This window comes from Aquarana catesbeiana, linkage group LG05 (assembly GCF_042186555.1).
Source record: "Aquarana catesbeiana isolate 2022-GZ linkage group LG05, ASM4218655v1, whole genome shotgun sequence".
NCBI lineage: Eukaryota > Metazoa > Chordata > Amphibia > Anura > Ranidae > Aquarana > Aquarana catesbeiana.
The window spans coordinates 424,370,081-424,382,648 of NC_133328.1; the positions used below are offsets into that span (position 1 = coordinate 424,370,081).

Sequence of the window (12,568 nt, forward strand, 5' to 3'; positions counted from 1 at the left end):
GCATATAAAGCCATCAAGGTTTTCAGAAAAAAAAAAAAGCAAAACACGGTCATTACAAATATGAAAAAATATGCATATAATTTTAAAACTGTTAAGTAAGTCCCTTTAATAAAATGGTATAAAGTAAAGAATATTAAAAAGAAAAAGACCAAAAGACTGACTCTTAAGACCCTTAGAGCTGAGCATTGGCAATAGCAACTCAGCTTGGCCTTTTCTCCTTCTGTATTAATTTTGTTTGATTTTTTTTTTTTAGCCTTTTATGTCGTTCAAATTACATTTAATCCCTTTCGTCAGGCTGCAGGGAGACCATTCCATGTGCTCACTGACTGTGCTAGGAAGAATTATTTATAAAATACATTTAAATGATGCACTGCTTACATTAGTTTATAAAACTAAGGCAAACTAGACAATTTGTGCACTTTTAGTAAAAACATTCAATTATAATATTTATTTACCTCGCCAAAAAGTATTTAGATTTGTGTTGTATATACGTTGTAAGATACACTTAGGAAAAATACATGGATTGTACGAAAAATACACAGAACTCATTCATTGATGTGTTTTCAGCATGTACTATGCAACAATGTTCCATGTAGTGCTTTTTAAATAATTATTAGGTAATGGCAAAACACAACAAAATTGGGAAATAAGAAAACGTGACCACCAATATACAAAATGCCAATATAACGCAATAAGCAAATAACATTCCTCGTCATCAGTTTTGGAGAAACAATGTTTCTTCTTCAGTAACAAATTAAAGAACTTGACAAGTAATTATATTCATTTACCTCTATCAAAAAAGAGCTTGACATGGACCGCCTGTTACAGAAACTGTACAGTTTTACCAAAGGTGAATCCTACTAGCTTTAGCACCACACTATTGGCTTTTGCTGTGAAGCAATTATTAAGAAACATGTGATGTCAATTGAACAAATTCATCACCTTTAGTTGCAATAAAAACACCTACATTAACCACTTAAAGACTGGAAGGATTTACCCCATTAATGACTAGGCCATTGTTTGCAATACGCCACTGCGTCACTTTGACAATTGCGCGGTCGTGCGACGCTGTACCCAAACAAATTTGAGGTCCTTTTCCCACAAATAGAGCTTTCTTTTGGTGGTATTTGATCACCTCTGCAGTTTTTATTTTTTGCATCTTTTTGCTATTAAAAATATTCAAAAAAGAAAAAAAAATTCTTCATCAGTTTAGGCCAATATGTATTCTTCTACACATTTTTGTTTAAAAAAGAAAAAAAAAAAAAAAAAAAAAAAAAAAATCGCAATAAGCGTATATTGATTGGTTTGCACAAAAGCTATAGCCTCTACAAAATAGGGGATAGATTTATGTCATTTTTATTGTTCATTTTTTACTTGTAATGGCGGTGATCAGCAATTTTTAGTGGGACTGCAACATTGCGGTGGACGGATCAGAAAAAATAAATACAAAATATATATATAAATCCACTGATTAATGTATAAACAACACTGGCAGGGAAGGGGTTAACACTAGTTGTGATCAAGGGGTTAAATGTGTTCCCTGGGAGGTGTTTTTAACTGTGGTGGGAGGGGACTGAATGGAAGTACAGAGAGAGATCATTGTTCCTAAGCACTAGGAACAATCACTCTGTACTTCCCTGTCAGAACGGGGATCTGTTTGTTTACATTGACAGATCCCCGTTCTGGCTCTCTGTGGAGCGATCTCGGGTGGCCGGTGGACATCAGATCCCCAGTCATGCAGCGTGCGCGCCTGTTATAGCTCTTAAAGGGACCGCCGTACCAGTACGGTGATGTGCGGGAATGAGCCGGCCTGCCGCCAGCGGCTGCTCGGCAAGTGGTTAAAAATTAGAACAAGGATATTGTGCCATAGCTCGAGGAGTGGGCGTATGATGCCACATTCCAAACATATACTAAAGAACAATAAAGAGGAATTCTCTACACAAAAATTGACTTTAGAGGCTTTGTATCATACTTAAGCAACACAATTAGAAAAGAGAAACATTTTTATATGACAAACCCATACAAAAAGATAAATGATGGGGTATACATAGATACCCAAGCGAAATGTGCAGCAGCTCGAGCAGCTGCTCAGACTTGCTGTTACATTTAGCTTATGCTCGGATTTGGCTGCGTTCTTGTTGAGAGTGGGTTTACACACCCTGTGCAGAGTATCTCCCTGATATTGGGCAGTTTGTACAAACCTGATATATACGGTGATGATTCTGCAGTATCCCTGATGAAGCCGCTCCTGACTGTGAAAAGTGTTGTAACAGACTAGAGGAATTTATCAGCATACATCTGTCATCTATTTACTAAGATTTTTTTTATATAAAATGTGCATACCAGACCCAGTGTAAGGAAGTAAGCTTATGGAACGGAATGACCCCAGCTCATCACTATAATACCCCAATGACCCATCCCCTCCCCCCTGCTTTCCCCCCAACCCTCCCTTCCCCACTTCTCTCTTTCCTCCTTTTTCTTTTTTCCTCTATATACTTTTCTATTTTTCTGTGCTATACTCAGGTTGCTGCTCTCTGGGTGAAATATTTCAGTCTGTATTCTATTGTATTGACAGAAAACGGAATTCTCAACTGTAGACATCGATTTACATACTCACAGTAATTGAACTGCTGAGATGTAGCATTATGGGAACTATGTATAGACCGATAATAATATCTTATAACAACATTTATATGTTTTTAAAAAAAAAAATTTTTCAAGATGTATTATGTATAGCTATGATGCAATATCGGGAGGCCCTGTTCCTTTGAAAATAATAAAATATATATTTGAAAAAAAAAAAAAAAAAAAATGTGCATACCATTGACTGCAATTTCACTAGGGTAGCTATGTAAAGACCCCATTATTTATCTTTTTTATGTTTTTTATGGGTTTGTCAAAAAAATACATTTTCTCTTATCTAATCACATTGCCTAAGTATGAAGTAGGTATGAAGCTTCTAATTCCCTTTTTTGGAGAGTCTTCCTCTTTATTGTTCACCTGCATTAAAAACTAGAATAGAAACAGCATTATTAGAATGAAATGGGTTTTGAAATACATTTAAACATGCATTTCTAAAAACTAACCAAACTGCAGATGGGAGCTGATTAGTAGGAAATTATTAAACTGTTCACCATACCAGACTTGTCCACACACAAACAACATTTTCCAACCTGTTACATAAGAAAAACAGACCATTCATGATTAAACAACCTCTTCTCCAGCTTTAATCCTTCCATAAGAAAACTACATCAATTCTGATGAGCTCTGTCTATACTGAATGAAAAAACGGCTACCAAGGATTGGTAGATTATCTGATGTAACTCTGGTAAAGCAGCCCATTCCTCCAAATGGGCCCTTAAAAAGAAAAAAAAAAAAAAAAAAAGAGAAAAAAAAAAAAAAAGAACCTGAATATTTTTACCCAATGAAGGCACTACAGTGCAAAAATACATTCACATTTGTACCCTGTGATGTGTTTCTTTTCTCTGCATATATCAATATTAGAATGCCATTCAGAATCAATGGCAATGTACCACCACACACATAGTGTGAACTAGCCCTTAAAGTTATTAACTACTGTAATTATAAAAATCTCCACAACCCTATGTTGCACTGCCCAATACCAAACTGTTACAGACTGAATAAAAAGTCAGTGAAAAGTGCAATCATACAAGGATGCGTGGAAAACTTGATCAAGGGCTATTTCATTTCTTTCTTTCACATGATTGCAAGTGGATATGAATGCTCCTACAAAGAACAGGAGCTAGAGATTGATTGTAATAGCGGTAAAAGTTTAATAAGCACAGAAATCAATTTTTTCAGATAATGCAAAGCCAACGACTTCTTAAACTTATAAGTGGCCTTTATGTCATAAAAATGCAAACTGATAAAGAGAGTAATAATCAAAGCAGCAAACTTACATTTTTCCACTTATCATCAGGTGACTGCTGCAGAAGGTTTGCATCAGGAATTGCTGGTGGTTGTGATATATCCTTTACAAGACACAAAATACATTTTATTTTTATTTACCAAGTATTTAAAGCATATCTACAAAAGAATTGTTCAAGGAAAGCCTCTACCCCCTAAAACCACACAACAAATATACTGTATTCTGCTCTTCTGTTCTCTAAAGCTCAATTGCCATTGACAAATTTCAGATTTTAGCTATACTGGGCAATGATCACTGCCACGGACATCCCAGTGACCAATTCATTGATGGTCTGTGTTGTATTTTATGTGGACAGTCACCAGTATTCTCCTTGAGATCACCTGATAATAGTAATCCCTTTCTATTCATAGCAGTAAACATGCATTTTTGCATAATCGGAGTGTCTATGTTTATGAACAGACCTTTTCAAGGGTGTTTACATGTCTAACCTTCCTCTGATGTGTTGACTACCTTTTGAGTAAAAGGTCCCTGAGGAAGGAGAAGAAGCCTTCAATACCTAGTAAACTTTTTTTATTTGAGAAGAAAATGTAAAAACCTACTTTAACTTGATACTATATACAAATGACCAAAAACAGCCATCTATTTACCATGTTCACATGGTTTGGTGCTCCTGTTGAGGGTGGTGTAGTCTGTGATCCCAATACATGCATCTTGCTGATGTGGGTATTAAGACTGCCAAGGCTTTTAAAAACACAGCTACAATCTGTGCAGTTATATGTAACACCATTCTTCACCTTTACAAGACAAATATCAAATATTTAATCAACATGCTACAAACAGTAACCAAAATGTTTACACAAAGTTTATCAGGGTGGTAGAAAAGAGACTGAAGGTAGTGTTAGACAGAAAGAGACAGAGAGACACAGAGAAAGAAAAGAGAGGAAAAAGTGAGGAGAGAGAGAGAGTGAAAAGAGGAGAGAGAGAGAGAGAGAGAAAAGAGGAGAGAGAGAGAGAAAAGAGGAGAGAGAGAGAGAAAAGAGGAGAGAGAGAGAGAAAAGAGGAGAGAGAGAGAGAAAAGAGGAGAGAGAGAGAGAGAAAAGAGGAGAGAGAGAGAAAAGAGGAGAGAGAGAGAAAAGAGGAGAGAGAGAAAAGAGAGGCAGTAATGCTGTGTTGAAATATTGCCAAATTTAACAAGGTGAACGTTATACAAACGTTACCTACTGCCAATGTAAAAGGCGTTTACAGAGGGGGATAATACAATAGAATGACACACACCCCACAAAAAAAAACCCTGTCTTAACTTATCCACACTGCAGGTTTGCTTGGAGGGGACCATGCATTACCTGTCATGGTGGCATACCTCCAAAGGGTTCTTCAGGCGCTTGGGTGCCATAATAATAGACCACAGCCCTGACCCTAGCACCCTATGGCTAACTCACTTGTTGCATCGTATACCAAGTTAAGTTCAGAATGAAAGATCCAGTGTCAGAAGCAAACAATACAGGCTGGCCCCACTGCTGGAGGGTCCAGGTATGGTTCCTAAGATATACAACAAGAGTAACCGACCCACTAGGGGTCGGTAAGCTAGTAAGCTTTGAGTTACTAAGCAGTTGGATCATGAATGATAGAAGTGTCAAAGTAGTAAAGAGAAAATAAGAAAAAATGGTTCAAAAAACATATTTACTTGAAAAGACATGCATCACCTAACACCACTATAAAAAAAATTTAATAAAAAAAAAAACAAGTACCACGGAGTGGGTTTGGCTATATAAGGGAGCACTGAGGGCATTTCCCAGCACAGTTTTTGACAGTGTCCAATCAGCCTATACCATGAGTGTTCAACTTGCAGCCTTCCAGCTGTTGCACAACTACAAGTCCCATCATGCCTTTGCCCTGCTTGTAATTGTCAGCCTTGTAATGCCTTATGGGACTTGTAGTTCCGCAACAGCTGGAGGGTCACAGGTTGAGCACACCTGGCCTATACCCAAGGTCTATGATTAAGTCCTGTAAATTAAATATAAGTGGTTTATATGATGATACTTCATTGGGCTTATGTTACCCGGTCATGTTAAATGCAAATAGTCACAAAACAATTGTTTGAGAGGGTTTTAATTTTTGTCTACAAAACCTTATTAATCACCATATATATTTTTATAAATAATACCTAAGGATTATTTCAAAAGTCTGATATTACATTTAATCAATACATTCTGTGTACACCTGTGGTGAAAGGACATCTACTGGGCAGAATGACTAACGCCCTGCAATTCAGTACTCATTATTCCTATCATTTCCTGCTGACTCTATTGGCAGAACACGAAGAAAACAGTAGCTGGATTCATTTACATTTACCTCTGAATGAACCCTTTGTATGTGTGACTGCAGATTGCCTTTTTGAGAAAAGGCAGCCGGACAAAAAGCACAGGCGTGAGGCTTTTCACCTGTATGCTTCACCATATGCGTGGCCAGTGCCCCCTTTTGGTTAAAAGCTTTTCCACAAAGATTACACTTGAAGGGTCTTTCACCTGTAATAACAAACAATAATAGTTATTTTTAGCACATAAATAAGGTATATATGTATATATACACATACACACACACATCTCACAAAAGTAAGTACACTCCTCACATTTTTGTAAATATTTTATTAAATCTTTTCATGTGACAACACTGAAGAAATGACACTTTGCTACAGTGTAAAGTAGTGAGAGTACAGCTTGTATAACAGTATAAATTTGCTATCCCCTCAAAATAACTCAACACACAGCCAGTAATGTCTAAACCGCTGGCAACAAAAGTGAGTACACCCCTAAGTGAAAATGTCCAAATTGGGCCCAAAGTTTCAATATTTTGTGTGACCACCATTATTTTCCAGCACTGCCTTAAACCTCTTGGGCATAGAGTTCACCAGAGCTTCAGAGGTTGCCACTGGAGTCCTCTTCTACTCCTCCATGACGACATCACGGAGCTGGTGGATGTTAGAGACCTTGCATTTGAGGATGCCCTACAGTCCATCACCTTTACCCTCAGCTTCTTTAGCAAGGCAGTGGTCATCTTGGAAGTGTGTTTGGGGTCGTTATGTTGGAATATTGCCCTGCGGCCCAGTCTCCAAAGGGAGGGGATCATGCTCTGCTTCAGTATGTCACAGTACATGTTGGCATTCATGGTTACCTCAATGAACTGTAGCTCCCCAGTGCCGGCAGCACTCATGCAGCCCCAGACCATGACACTCCCACCACCATGTTTGACTGTAGGCAAGACACACTTGTCTTTGTACTACTCACCTGGTTGCCGTCACACACACTTCTGAACCAAATAAGTTTATCTTGGTCTCATCAGACCACAATACATGGTTCCAGTAATCCATGTCCTTAGTTTGCTAGTCTTCAGAAAACTGTCTGCGGGCTTTCTTTTGCATCATCTTTAGAAAAGGCTTCCTTCTGGGGCGACAGCCATGCAGACCAATTTGATGCAGTGTGTGATGTATGGTCTGAGCACTGACAGGCTGACCCCCCACCCCTTCAACCTCTGCAGCAAATGCTGGCAGCACTCATACATCTATTTCCCAAAGACAGCCTCTGGATGTGATGCTGAGCACGTGCACTCAACTCCTTTGGTTGACCATGGCGAGGCCTGTTCTGAGTGGAACCTGTCCTGTTAAACCGCTGTATGGTCTTGGCCACTGTGCTGCAGCTCAGTTTCAGGATCTTCGCAATCTTATAGCCTAGGCCATCTTTATGTAGAGCAACAGTTCTTTTTTTCTGATCTTTAGAGAGTTCTTTGCCATGAGGTGCCACGTTGAACTTCCAGTGACCAGTATGAGAGAGTGATAACACCAAATCTAACACACCTGCTCCAGATTCACACCTGAGACCTTGTAACACTAATGACACCAGGGAGGGAAAATGGATATTTGGGCCCAATTTGGACATTTCAACTTAGTGGTGTACTCACTTTTATTGCCAGCGTTTTAGACATTAATGGCTGTGTGTTGAGTTATTTTGAGGGGACAGCAAATTTACACTGTTATACAAGCTGTACACTCACTACTTTACATTTTAGCAAAGTGTCATTTCTTCAGTGTTGTCACATGAAAAGATAGAATGAAATATTTACAAAAATGTGAGGGGTGTACTCACTTTTGTGAGATACTGTATATACAAGAACGCATATGATAAGGAAACTTGGTCATCACCTAATTTTTATATAACCGAAAAATTATACATGGAAAAGGACTTTACTCAATTAAAGTGGTTGTTAAGCCACGCAATAACCTTGCAGCAACGCCTTGCTATGTTAAACAATGTCCTCAGTGCATTTGTTTGTTTTTTTTAAATGCCGCTGTGTACCTCATTTCAGAGCGCAGATCAGCGCTCATGTGACTGGCTACCTCTCTTGAGCTGACAGCAAAGTGGTATTAAAGCGGGGTTCCACTCAAATTTTTTACTTAATCTTACCCCCTTCAATTAATTGCATAGATGTTCAAATGCCGCACGAAAATTTTTTTTATCGCTGTAATTACCTTTATATTGTACTTTATTGTGGCATTTCCTGTCTCTCCTCCCATGGGAGTAGGCGTGTTTATTGCCTTTCCCCAGCGCCGGACTGTCTCCTGGGAGCTTAGTGTCAGGCCTCCCAAGATTCAGTGCGAGAACAATGATCATGCGTGTGAACAAGCTGTGAATGAACAGCATTCACCGCATCCAGGAAATCAATGCTTGTGGGCTTCACATGCCCACAAGCAAGATGGAAACAGCCAGCATCACATTTTTAAAGTTATTCTTCAGTACGAAAACAGACAGAGGCGGAAATATTACACCCAAACCGTGAGTATTATTTTGGGATTAGCAAAGTGTCTCAATGACCTAAAAAAAAAAGAAAAAAAGAGAAGAAAAGAAGATTGGTTGCCGGACTCCCACTTTAATAAATGTAATGTATGTATTAATAAATATAGAGCTGCATTAACTTTTTTATTTTATACTTGCAAGCAAAAATTCATTATTTTTTACATTTTCCTTGCATGTAATTGGCTATTCTTCGTAAAGTGAAGCTTTACCCCATTTACTAATCTTTCGAGCAACTGCACATGCAAAGTGCACAGTCTATGTGCCTTTAGTAAATCAACCCTGTAGAGTAAGTGGAAATCTTAAATTGTACAGTTGCCATAAGAGCAGGAGGTAACAGGAAATCTTCCAATCAGAACAAAATTTCCTGACAACTGTCTTAGGCCCCTTTCACACATGCGGACCATTTGTCTGTTTTTCATCTATCCGTTGAAGGATGAAAAACGGACATCAATTAATTTAAATTTAAAAAAACTGATGTAAACGAATGATCATCCAATTACATGCGTTTACATCCACTTCCATCAACATCAGTTTTTTTTTGGAACAGATCAAAATCCTATTTTTCTTCTGTTAGAAAAACGGATAGGATGAAAAAACAGAAATAAAAATGGACAAACACTCCCTTTTTGCATGAAAAGATGGATTCGGGTTAAGGTGGTTAAGGACTCTAGATGGCGGATATAAAAAACTGATGTAAACTTCATCTGTTTTTTTCTTTGAAAAAATGTGATTGAACTGATGATATGAGCAGGTCCACATGTGTAAAGGGGCCCAAGATGGGAACCCTCACCTCCACTCTCTCTTTGAATTTTCTTCTCGCTTTCTGCTGCCTCTCTGAGACAGGAAGTGCAATCTTTCCAGTTGGGCAGACAGCATAAAATAACTTGACAGGGGGTTTTAATCCTTCCTTATTCTAAGTTTTTCCAAATAACAGAAATTCATCAAAACACATGTGCATTTGTGTGGTTCCATGCCTAGGAAAGCGTCCCTGTGTGGTTGAGAAAAGCTGCTCGTCTATGTGATCATACAAGAATAAAGAGTTTTGCGCTTGTCTGTGTGCTGGCAACATATTTTATCCATGACATGCATTATGACACATGCTGATATGTAATATAAAGAGCACTGTAACACATATGTAAACATGCAAGGCAACATATAGTATGTTGATGTGTTTTGATGCATTTCCATTTAATTCAATGTAAAATGCATCAGAGAAAAATTGTATGTCTTCAGACAAATATACAAAAGTGTGAATGGGGCCTAAAACATTGTCCCCCTTTAGGCTGGAAACCCACCTTTGTATTATATCCCTGATGAGTTCCCTACTGGTATCAAAACACACATCAAAATGCACTGCAACGCGTTGACATATTTTAAAGCTAAACCACAGATCTCTGGGCTGGCTCACACCAGAACACTATGTGAGAAAAGGTGCATTCCTTGCACCGCACTGGAAACACACTGCCTTTGTGATCTCTGTGTTTGCAAGCACCAAATCACATGATACCACAGTGCCAAGCGATTTGATGCAGCATGTTTTTTTAAACGTAGTGTATACACTACTTTTTCTGCTCTCCAGTGCGATTTGCAGCACATTCAAATCAATGTGCAGAGTGCGGAAGACAGACCAAATGGCAGAGCCCTGGATTGGAAGTGCTGAGGTCTCACAGCAAAGCAAAGGAATTGCTGATATGCTGGAAAAATAGGGACATGCATGTACCTATTCTTGATGTCTAACAAAAGCCAGATAAAGGGATGTTATTACTGACAGGTGGATTCCATATGGAATTTTTGGGACTGAAGGAGTAAGTTCAGGGCCTTGAGACCCAAGATGGGACAGATGTACACTTTTGGCTTTGGAACTGTGAAAAAGGTTGGCATATTATCCCTGAAACCTTTCTGATAAAGGAATTGGGGCAATAACCCCTTTCTCCATAAGACCTTAACGACTAAATGGAGGTCTGCTAACCTGGAAAAGGACACAGTAAGATTTTAGGACATGTAGCACCCTCTAGTAGTGTGCTAGAGAGGATAGGTAAATTTAAGCAGGCCTGGCTGGTTGCTAGGCCTGTTTGTTTTCATTCTGGGCTGGGAATGGCTCAGGGTAGTGCTGGGTAACTCACTCAGGTGGCATCACTAGGACCTCCTACTTCTTTCTAGAATCTTCTAGTGCTTTTTGGAAAAATAGGCTGGAGGGGAGGTGAGGCCATCTGGGGTGTTCTGGGGAGCCCTGACCAATCCCCAAGGATTGGCAGGGGGCATGCCTTCTCAAATACCCAGGGTCAGCCCAGGTGGGGAGGAGTTTCGGGTGGAAGAGCTGGAGTGAGAGAGTGCAGAGGCTGTCAGGGCCTTTAAGGGAGCTCCCCAGTCTGGGGGGGGGGGGTGACCTTGGGCCTGGGTGCAGTCGGGACCACATTCAGGAACACGTGAGGAGGTCCTGGACCGCAGGCGCAAGAGAGAGCAAGAGAGGACTGATAGAGAGCACTGCTAAGAGACTCCAGGGAGGACAACTGGTCACAGCCGCTGAGGGCTGGTGAATGAGGCACAGTTAGGAGAACTGGGGAGCCACACCTGAGAGGACTGGGAGTTTGCAGTCTGAGATGGGTGCAGAACCAGAAGAGTGGACTGTGGTGGAAGGGGCAGTGGAAAGAGGCAGCTGCAGCCAGGAGGGCTGGTAGAGCCTGAAGAGGGTGAACTGGGATCAGTAGCCAAAGTTAGGGCAGCTAGCAGAAGGACTTTTCTGCTACACCATTGGGGCCCGCAGTATCAGCCTGCAAAGGGCATTTGATGAGGCCTGGCTGAGTCAGTGTCAGGCCTAACCAACAAATAGTGCTAGCTGTTCCTGGGGAACCAAGTGATGTGCTGGAGGTGACTAGGAGTAACAGTCTGCAGCAAGTAATGAGCTGGTGGAGTGAGGAATTATGAGCTTCAAGCAAGTGATGTGCAGGAGGAAGCTGAAGGAGTATGTACAGGGAGTGTACATAGTTGTCCCAAAACCAAGTGCTGTTTCATTGATCTATGCTGGGCATCTCATATCTCCCATCCCCATCCAAGTTATACCCCTCAATAAAACAAAAAAATATATGGTTCAATGACTGCTTTATGTCTCGGAGCGCCTGAAAATGAATGCAGGGCTGGGCAGGATGACAGACAAATCACAATTCTTAGCAGACCCTGCGGGGGTACCGCTACAGACAAAAAGCAAGGAAGGGTAGGAGACAAAACTCTAGTATGTAGCCCATTGAAACCACCTCTCTTACTCAGGCATCTGAGATGCTGTCTATTCAGGTGTCTGCAATAGCTAACAGACATCCTCTCCACTTTGAAAAGTGAGGATGGCCATTCATGCAGTGGAGCACTTTTATCTTAACAGCTGAAGTGAGTAACGAATGATGCTCTTCTTGGTCTCCGATCGAGGACAATTTTTCCTCAGTTTGAGGCCTAGGCTTCTTCTCCTAAGGTAGGCGAGTACGTCCTTGATGAGGGTGTCTATGGCAGCTCCAAAGAGATGTTGTCCTTCGAAGGACATGCACAGCAAAGACTTTTTTACATGTTTTTTCTGCAGCTCAATAATTTAGCACAGACTAACAGAGGTGGAACTGCATGTTATTTGTTCGGAACAGTGCAGGGAAGGTGCTATCTCATGCTGAACGGTGTAAAAAAAGAGCATGGAGTGTGCATGCGTGACACAGCACTTTATTCCTCAATGTAGCTCCAGGTGCTTGGCCCCACGGCCTACTCATTAGGAAGTCTGGGTTACACCACAGGCTGTGCCACAGCTCTGGACCTGGAAAGTCCTCTGGGGCTAACACAATACACAGAGGTTTGGAAA

The 12,568-nt window shown here is 40.3% G+C and overlaps 1 protein-coding gene across 2 annotated transcripts in view; it reads right to left on the reverse strand.

The window, feature by feature from the left end:
* Positions 1–12,568, reverse strand: part of ZNF236 (zinc finger protein 236) — a 461,432-nt gene that overhangs the window by 345,866 nt on the left and 102,998 nt on the right. For both annotated transcript variants that reach the window (XM_073631228.1, XM_073631227.1), the window contains exons 6-8: positions 6,242–6,414; positions 4,537–4,683; positions 3,921–3,992 (exon numbers count right to left, since the gene is read on the reverse strand). In XM_073631228.1, coding sequence (XP_073487329.1) covers positions 3,921–3,992; positions 4,537–4,683; positions 6,242–6,414 — 392 coding nt within the window. The remainder of the gene's footprint in view (positions 1–3,920; positions 3,993–4,536; positions 4,684–6,241; positions 6,415–12,568) is intronic.